The sequence below is a fragment of the Panthera pardus genome, unplaced genomic scaffold, assembly GCF_024362965.1.
Source record: "Panthera pardus isolate Hobbes unplaced genomic scaffold, ASM2436296v1 HiC_scaffold_24, whole genome shotgun sequence".
Lineage (NCBI taxonomy): Eukaryota > Metazoa > Chordata > Mammalia > Carnivora > Felidae > Panthera > Panthera pardus.
In genome coordinates this window covers 50845487-50855176 of record NW_026526810.1, presented here as the reverse complement: position 1 = coordinate 50855176, position 9690 = coordinate 50845487, and the positions used below count along the sequence as shown (strand labels likewise).

The 9690-nt window shown below is 47.3% G+C and overlaps 1 protein-coding gene across 1 annotated transcript in view; it reads left to right on the top strand.

Annotated features, from left to right (window-relative positions):
* The first annotated feature begins 1047 nt into the window (after positions 1–1047).
* BLOC1S6 (biogenesis of lysosomal organelles complex 1 subunit 6) overlaps positions 1048–9690 on the top strand; it is a 125656-nt gene continuing 117013 nt past the window's right edge. The window contains exons 1-2 of the mRNA XM_019442237.2: positions 1048–1396; positions 3732–3815. Coding sequence (XP_019297782.1) covers positions 1375–1396; positions 3732–3815 — 106 coding nt within the window. The 5' untranslated portion in view covers positions 1048–1374. The remainder of the gene's footprint in view (positions 1397–3731; positions 3816–9690) is intronic.

Below are 9690 nucleotides of genomic sequence, written 5' to 3'. Positions count from 1 at the left end.
CTTCCGGAGAGTTAAAGAGTTAAACTGAGAGCTTAAAGGGACATGCACATGAGGAGCGAAGGAGACTGAGGTGCTGTAGGACTGTGTGCACATCCCATTGCTGGCCTTACCCCAAGGCATCGTTACAATTTATGATCTCCTTCTGTGACTCTCCCCTCAGTAGGCCATGAACCCTGGAGGGCCAGGGCCTGGCCCTATTCATGGTGGCATCCCTCGTGCCTGGCTGGCACAGCACCCAGTACGCAGTAACTGCTCAGTAGGTGTTTAATGGATGAAGTTGTGACTGGAAATTGTATGCACAACTTTAAGGGTGGCTGATATTACTATTTAATAAATGCGATGTCCTAGCATCTTTTAAAACATGGGGCACAAAGAAGAAGTCCTGTAAGTTTGGGGAGCAGTGGTCTGAGGCCTGGGAGGTGGGTTGGGGAAGGAAGAGGGACGTGGCGGGGGAGATGCAGGGAGAGCCCCCCTGAGTCATGAGGACTGCTGAGCAAAGGAGGCCTCCTAGGTTTGGCAGCCAGCGCCCAACGTGCCTCTCCCTGGCATGGGAGTCTGTGGGGAGCGGCAGGTTTGGAGGAGTCCGTGATGAGTTTGGGTGCCTGTGGGACATCCGGTTCAAGGCAGAAGTTGGGGTGTCTCCAGCAATGGCAGGTTCTGGAAACCTTAGGTGTGAGGGGGAGGATGTAGGGTGAGTCGGTGGCAGAAAGTGGAGGGGGGCTGCGATGCCCCAGAGAAAGGGAATTTTAAGGAGGGGGCAGAGGTGTGAGTTAGGGATGGAGAAGGGCCAGCACTGGGAGTCCTGTGACTTCTTCAGGGCTCCACCACCCTCCTCGTGATTATTACCCCATCGTTACAGCTGGGGAGAGGTGCCAGTGCAGCAGGGCCTTCCAGAGACCCCAGCTCCACAGGGTGCAGCCCGGCAGGTGGAGCTCTTTCACTTCCACTCAGTCACATGTTTCCTTCCTGCCTGTTCCCCTCCTTACCCTCCTCACACTCGTGAGTTCCTGAGTTAGTCCTGCTCACCCGGGAGGAAGCCAGGCCCTTCTCTGCTGCGTCCTGGTCCCTGGTCGAGGAGCCAAAGGTGTTTGCTACTTTCCTTCTCCTTCCTCCCCTTCCCTCTCCTCCCTCTGGTCTGGCTGAGAGGAAGGTCCCGAGCTGGCTGCAGCGAGGGAAGGAAGTCCCAGGGCTGGCCGCCTGCCCGGCCGTTGCATATCCAGCTTCCACAGGCTGGAGGCCAAGTGCAGCGGTGAGCCAGCAAATGTGTGACAGGTGCTTGGGGCAAAAAGCCCTTGGTTGATAGAATCTATTGATTCCTGTGGTGTCAATATTCCTGCTGTGACCAATTTCAAGCTACCAACATGACGTCACCGAATGCAGACTTGGGACGAGACGTGTAAGTAACACACTCTCATGTAACATTCCCGCTGGACAGACACAGTAGATGTAGACAGCTTCAAGAGTGTGTGATCACAAAGGGTGGCAAATTAATTAGGAAGTGATGAGGTGTGAGTATTTATTGCTTTTAAGAGTATAACTTACTTTCTTGTAAGTATTTATAATGTAACTTTTATTTTATTTTTGGGACAGAGAGAGACAGAGCATGAACGGGGGAGGGGCAGAGAGAGAGGGAGACACAGAATCGGAAACAGGCTCCAGGCTCCGAGCCATCGGCCCAGAGCCTGACGCGGGGCTCGAACTCACGGACCGCGAGATCGTGACCTGGCTGAAGTCGGAGGCTTAACCGACTGCGCCACCCAGGCGCCCCTATAATGTAACTTTTAAAATAATGGCTGTTTAGGGGTGCCTGGGTGGCTCAGTTGTTTCAGCATCTGACTTCGGCTCAGGTGGTGATCTCACGGTTTGTGAGTTCGAGCCCCATGTCCAGCTCTCTGCTGTCAGCACAGAGCCCGCTTCGGATCCTCTGTTCCCCTCTCTTTGCCCATCCCCTGCTCGTTCTCTCTCTCTCTCTCCTTAAATTTTTAAAAAAATCTTTTATTTTATTTTTGAGAGAGAGACGGAGTATGAGTGAGGGAGGAACAGAGAGAGAGGGAGACACAGAATCTGAAACAGGCTCCAGGCTCTGAGCTGTCAGCGCAGAGCCCGGCATGGGGCTCGAACTCACAGACCGCGAGACCATGACCTGAGCCGAAGTCGGACGCTCAACCGACTGAGCCACCCAGGCACCACCCCCACCGCCCTCTTTCAAAATAAACAAACTTAAAAAAAATAATAAAATAATGTCTAACAACCACTTTGCCAAATTCTTGAAGGTTTAACAATAAGCTTTGCAAGTAGTACAGATTGGCTCCAGCAACCACTAAGTGCCACCAGGGCCATGAGAAAAGGGGGAGACTCCAAACCCCAAATTCTAGGGGATGACATTTTCATGGATGTGGATCTCCTCTGGCATCCTTCCCCTGTCCAGGCTGTGGGCAATGTCAGTCTGGATGGCAGGAGGTGGGCAGTGAGCCTCAGCGTCCCTGTTTACAGTAAGACTCACAGGAGCAGAGCCCGGCCCTGGGCACCCCTCCTGACTGCAGGCTTGTGCTTTCCTGGCCTGGATCCCTGGGCCCTGTGTCTGCCCAGGTCCCAGCCTCTGGACACCTACCCTGGCAGCCTGGAGCCAGGAAGTTTGAGTGGTGCCATGCCCTTCTCCTTTGAATGTGTGAAATCTTGTGAGGGTTGGAACTTCCACACTGGGGATGATTGGGCAAGCCTGCTTTCTGAGCAATGACGTAAACAAAAGAGAACAGAGCCTCTATTTCTTTACTCTGGGCTACGATGCAATTGGGATAGTGCTGGGTGTGAACAAACAAGGGATAGAGGAGAGCTTCAGGGCTGCAACTCAACCCAGGCTCATTGAGAATGAAAAGCACTGATGAGTCTATTTGACACATTCTGAATGTGCCAGAGTTTGCACTAGGTCTTGGCGATGTCAAAGGTGGTGACACACAGTGGCGAAAACTTTGTCTTGGCTACCCCAGGAAATGAGTTGGGTCTCTGGCTTGATGCTCCTGTGTTCCTGTCAATGACCATTGTGAGGGCTGGAGGAAAGAGGTCACCTTCCCACCACATCCCAAATATGCCTCAGGCCCTGGTTCACATCTGTCCCTCAACTGAAGGTGCCTTCCCCTTGTCCATAACCATAGCCCATCACAAGGCAACCTATCACACCAGGCTTCCTCCTAGCTCCCTCTCAGATGAGCTGCCTCTACTTGTAGGGCTTCTGCATTCTCCCTTGGGTCTTCCTTTGGGCGTGGGGTTTATGTGCTCTGATTTCTAAGATCAGGAAGGCTGGGACCTTGTCATTCGCTCATTCATTCATTCTCATTCGTTCAGTGGGGAGCAGGGCTGGGGAGGAGAAGGAGGATGAAGGTCTGTCCAATACTGAGTGAGGGTCCAGCTCGAGGGGAGCATCCATTCTGAATGGAGGGACAAAGAAGGGCAGAGTGGGCAAGCTGCTCATCACCAACGGGGCCTCAGGGTTCAAACATGTTCACTCTTAGACACCATTTCCATCACAGCGGGTGGGCTGGTTTCCCTCGAGGTTTCTGAGACCCACCAAGTCAGTTTTAAGCAATCATAAACTATAACTAATAAAAGACAAAACAAAAAGGAATAATGAAGAGGAGGTGGAAAAACACCTATAACCCCCTGACAAATCCCTGTTCTGCTGTCATTTCAGACCCTGTGCTGGTACTTATTCTCTCTTTTTTATCTGCCTGCAGGTTACTCTCAGAGGGTGTTTCCATGGATTCTGCTTGGTGCCCGCCTGCCTGAGGACAGCCCCACCCCTGCCTTTCTGCCTGGTGGTAAAGACCTTTTCTATTCCTTTTTTCTGAGCAAAAAAGATTAGTGTGTTGTTTCCTCCAAGAAACTAAGTTCCATCTGTATTATGTGTAGCTGCATAGTGGTTTAAATTTTCTCTTTCATTTCTCTCTCTTTAATATTGCTTACTTGTAAAATGCAATTTGGGGAGATTTAGCTGAAATTCAGGCAGTCAGCGGAAGGCTCGGGTGTGAGACTCGGGCGCCATCTGCTGGTCACTTCTGAGTATGACAAAATTGAATTTGCCTTGAGCCTCTGGTGTGTACAGGTGAAAATGAGTTGATTTGAAAGTTAAAGATGGAAAAGGTGTGTGCAACAACACATGTAACCAACAAAGCGTTTGTGTCAGAATCCATAAAGAACTCTTAAAAGTTAACGTAAAGAATGCAATAAATAGAGGGGAGCCTGGGTGCTCAGTGAGTTGAGCCTCTGACTCTGATTTCTGCTCTGGTCATGATCCCAAGGTTGTGGGATCAAGCCCTGTGTCTGGCTCAGCGCTGAGCATGGAACCTGCTGAAGATTCTGTCTCCCTCTGCCCCTCTACCTTCTAGCGTTCATGGTCTCTCTCTCTCTCTCTCTCTCGGAAAAAAAAAAAGAATGCAATAGAAAAAGGAGCAAGAGTCTTGTAAAGAGGCACTTAATAAAAAAGGATATCCAATGGACAGTGAATTTATGACAAATGGTCAACTTCTTATTCTTAGACTCTTGGAGGAGGAAGAGAGGTGGAGAAAGGCCAAGGTATGGTGGAAGCCTGAAAACTAAAACTAAAACAAAACAAAACAAAACAAAACAAAAAACCCCAGTCTCCCAAGTCGTTCAGATTTTACCCACTAGGAAGAAAAAACTTCACCTCAGTTTAATTTGCATTAGGGAAGATGGAAAATCTTTTGCTGTGAATGTAAAACTGCTCTAGGAAAAAATAAAGCCTTAAGAAAAACCCTTGCCCATTCAGTGAAGAGTCAGCTAAACAAAAGCCTGAGGGAGTGCTAGGCTTGCCGGCCTGAAAAATCAGTGAACAGAGAGCACTATGTGTGCTCTGCAGGGTGGGGAGACAAATCGGGGAGTAAGTTCTGAAAGAAGACACCCAAGGAGCTAAAACAGGTGGTTACTGATTGGGGGGAGACAGATGTTTGCCGTGTGTCTTTCTATCTGGCTTTAATGTTTGAAGCATATGCCGGTTTACGTATTGAAAATAAAGAGAAAGCTTGAAACCTAGTAACTTAAAAGGCTGAAATATGTTCAGTGGTGATGTCACTTGAAAGAGCACTGGTGACCTTGGGGGAGAGATTTGGTCAAGAGGGGGCAGTAAAATCCAAAGTCTAATAAGTTTGGGCAAAAAGGAGGAGAAGAAGCGGGGACAGACTCCCCACACTTGCCTGATTTTGCTTGCGAGGGAGGGAAGGAGGGCAGCAGCCAGACTTGGGGCCAGGATCCAAAAGGAGGCTTACTTTGTTTCTCAGGAGAGAGATGTGAGGTATTCACTGAGGGCAAAGGGGTGAAAGAGAAGGCATCCCAGGGGAGGGAAGGTGAAGGCCAGGAGGCTGGTGGAGCACAGTGGATGGAATGAAGAGCTTGGTGAGAACCGCCCTGGGGCTAAGCACGTTGCAGGGCGAGCCCTGTGTACTTGTGAGGCCACAGGAACAGTCCAGGAATTTTGCAGCAGCTTTATGGTCTGGTGGCGGGTGGTGCAGATGGCTTCTGAGGCCCCCGCGCATCCGATTTTCTTATTCCAGAGCAGCGCCGTGCAACAGACTTTCTGCATGGAAAGTTCTGTCTCTTTGCTGTCCAGTCAGGTAGCCATAAGCCACATAAAGCTATTGAGTGCTTGAAATGTGGCCAGAGCGACTTAGGAACTGAATTTTAGTTCTATTGAAGTTTTTTTAACACTCGATTTTAATTGAGATATAATTGACAAGCAATGTCCTCTGCACATGTTTAAAAAGTACAACCGAATAATATTTGGTATGTGTATACACCTGTGCAACAATCACCACAGCTGAGACAGGGAGCCTATCTCTCAGCCCAGGGTTTCCTCATGTGCCTTTGTAATCCTTCGCTCTCGCCCTTCCCTCTTCCCACCCAGAAACCACTGATCTGCTTTCAATCAGTATTTCAGTCACTATAGATTAGTTTGAATTTTATATAAGTGGAATTACACAATATTATTTTTTGTCTATGTTATTTGCTCAGCAGAGTTATTTAGAGATTCCTCCATGTTGTATGTATCAATAGTTCATTCCTTTTTGTCACTCAGTAGTATTTCGTTGTATGGATATACCACATTTGTTTTTATCCCTTCATCTGTGGATGAACATTTGCTTCTTTTCTCCAGTTTTTAGCCAATGCACATAAAGTTGCTATGAAGATCATTATACAAATCTCTATGTGGATCTATGCTTCCATTTTTCTTAGGTATATATCTAGGAATGCTGTGGCTGGAATATATGGTAGTTGTAACTTTACAGTGTTATTTAATTTTTTTTAAATATAATTCATTGTCGGGGCGCCTGGGTGGCTCAGTCGGTTGGACGTCTGACTTCGGCTCAGGTCATGATCTCGCGGTCCGTGAGTTCGAGCCCTGCGTCGGGCTCTCTGCTGACAGCTCAGAGCCTGGAGCCTGTTTCGGATTCTGTGTCTCCCTCTCTCTCTGACCCTCCCCCATCCATGTTCTGTCTCTCTCTGTCTCAAAAATAAATAAACGTTAAAAAAAATTAAAAAAATATATAATTTATTGTCAAATTGGCTAACATACAGTGTATGAAGTGTGCTCTTGGTTTTTTGGGTAGATTCCCGTGGGTCATCGTTTACATGTAACACCCAGTGCTCATCCCAACAGGTGCCCTCCGCAATGCCCATCACCCATTTTCCCCTCTCCCCCACCATCCCACCCACCCTCAGTTTGTTCTCTGTATTTAAGGGTCTCTTATGGTTTGGCTCCCTCCCTCCTCTGTAACTATTTTTTCCCCTTCCCTTCCCCCATGGTCTTCTGTTCAGTTTCTCAAGATCCACATATGAATGAAAACATATGATACCTGTCTTTCTTTGACTGACTTACTTCACTCAGCATGACACCTTCCAGTTCTATCCACATTTCTGTAAATGGCATGATTTCATTCTTTCTCATTACCAAATAGTATTCTTTTGTATATATAAACCACGTCTTCTTTATCCATTCATCCTTTGATGGACATTTAGGCTCTTTCCATAATTTGGCTATTGTTGAGAGTGCTGCTATAAACATTCAAGTACTATGAATCAGCACTCCTGGATCCTTTGGATAAATTCCTACTAGTCCTATTGCTGGGTCATAGGGTAGTTCTATTTTTCATTTTTTGAGGAACCTCCACACTGTTTTCCAGAGCGGCTGCACCAGTTTGCATTCCCACCAACAGTGCAAGAGGGTTCCCGTTTCCCCACATCCTCGCCAGCATCTGTAGTTTCCTGAGTTGTTCATTTTAGCCACTCTGACTGGTGTGAGGTGGTATCTCAGTGTGGCTGTGATTTGTGTTTCCCTGAAGATGAGTGATGTTGAGTATCTTTTCAGGTGTAGGTTGGCCATCTGGATATCTTCTTTGGAAAAGGGTCTATTCATGTCTTCTGCCCATTTCTTCACTGGATTATTTGTTTTTTGGGTGTGGAGTTTGGTGAGTTCTTTATAGATTTTGGATACTAGCCCTTTGTCTAAGATGTCATTTGCAAATATCTTTTCCAATTCCATCGGTTGCCTTTTAGTTTTGTTGATTGTTTCCTTTGCAGTGCAGAAGCTTTTTATCTGGATGAGGTCCCAATAGTTCATTTTTGCTTTTAATTCCCTTGCCTTTGGGGATGTGTCAAACAAGAAATTGCCATGGCCAAGGTCAAAGAGGTTGTTGCCTGCTTTCTCTTCTAGGGTTTTGATGGTTTCCTGTCTCATGTTTAGGTCTTTCATCCATTTTGAGTTTATTTTTGTGAGTTAATTTTATTTAATTTTAATTAATATTAATTAAAATTTAGGGGAACCTAGATGGCTCAGTCGGTTAAGTGTCCAACTCTTGATTTCAGCTCAGGTCATGATCCCAGGGTTGTGAAATTGAGCTCCAAATCTGGATCTGAGCTGACAGTGCGGACCCTGCTTGGGATTCTCTCTCTTCCTCTCTCTCTGCCCCTCCACCACTCACGCTCGCGCACATGTGTACTCTCTCTCTCTCAAAATAAACGTTAAAAAATATAGTAATTAAATTTAAATGGCCAAATGTAGCTAGTGGCTCCCATATTGGGCAGCACAGTTGTAGAATGTATTTATTACTCCAGTGATTTCGTACCAGGGAGAGACTTTCACTCCTGCTCTAATCTCGGAATATATTCATTCTTTATTCATTCAGTGAAGATCTATTGAGACTCACTTTGTGCTGCTCATTTTGCCAGACACTAAGGATGGGATGGGGCAAAATGGATACGGACCCCGCCCTTAAGATACTTACATTCTAGTGGACTCAGTCTGGTTGCCTATGGGTGTACTAAGCCCACTGGGGAATGAGAGGATGAATCCAGTGCGATTATAAAGTAGAGTAGTTCAAGTCTGTGTAGGTGTTGGGATGGCCCCAGGAGTGGTATGGGCTTAGGGTGAGGGATGAAGCCTCTCCCTCTCCTAGTGATATAACCTGTGAAAATAAGAACCAGGTACAGAGATGGTGATATGTTTAGAGAATAGAGGTGCAGTTTGGTGCATAGAGGTGAATTTGGTGTTTCTGGCAGTTTTTTTTTTGGGGGGGGGGACATTTGCTGTGAAGGGGAGGGAGAAGGAGACACATGCTGTGTTAGGACTAGTTGTGCCTGTCCCAGGCACGTGGTGGGGGCACCATGCTCATTGGAACTCCCCATAGTCTAAGCCCTCACTCGGTCACTGTGACAGTATACACACATCTCTACTTATGTTTCCCTCTGGAGGAAAACTAGTTTAGGCCCTGAGTTAGTGGCTGTGGGTGTACTGAGCCAAGAATCTTCCTAAGAATTTTTAGGTCCTTCTGCTCATGACTCACAGATTCTGCCTGTGGATACTTTGCCAGAAGCAGCCCCCAGCCTGGGACGTTGGTGGAAGGAAGTGCAAGCATAGTAAGATGTCATCTTTGCACTGACGGCATGACCTGTGCTGGGGTGGTTATGAATGAGTCATTTGGGGAGCAGGTCCTGCCCCTCAATTGTGTATTTAAGTTATGACGTTGGTGTTCTTTTCAGGGTGTCAGGAAAGCTTCTAGTGAGGCCAGGGAAGCTCAGGAAACCAAAATGGGAATAATGGCAGCTGCAGCCACCACTCAGGAGCACCTGGCATGCACCAGGCACTTGGCATGCATCCCCTCGTGTAATCCTCCCAACAGTCCTGGGGTCAGGTGACATTTATGACCCCCATTTTACTGGTGAAAGAACTGAGCCCAAAGAGGTCAAATAATTTACCTTAGTTCATACTGACAGAACCTGAACATACACTTGGGGGTCACTTCTGCCCCAGTGAGATAAGCTGATAGGTTTGAAATGACTTGACATAAAATCTCAGATGTTAGTTTCTTTCCATCCTTCCATTACTCCTGGTATAAGAGGCTTCCTGAATTATACTAAGTAGATAGGTCCAGTGGCGACACTTGCGATTTCTCAATCACGGAGTGGGGAGCGGGAGGAGGAGATGACAATGTATTGAGCGGCAAGCACCACACTAGACATTTCATGGACATCGTGGTAGTTCACCCCTAAAGCAAACCTGTGACATCCAGGGTGTTACCTTGTGCAGCTGAGAGGGCTAGGTGCAGGCTAAGATCACCCAGCTATTAAGTTCATAGAGCCGAATCTGAGCCCTCACAGGTTGGATCCAAACTTTCTCCTTATCAC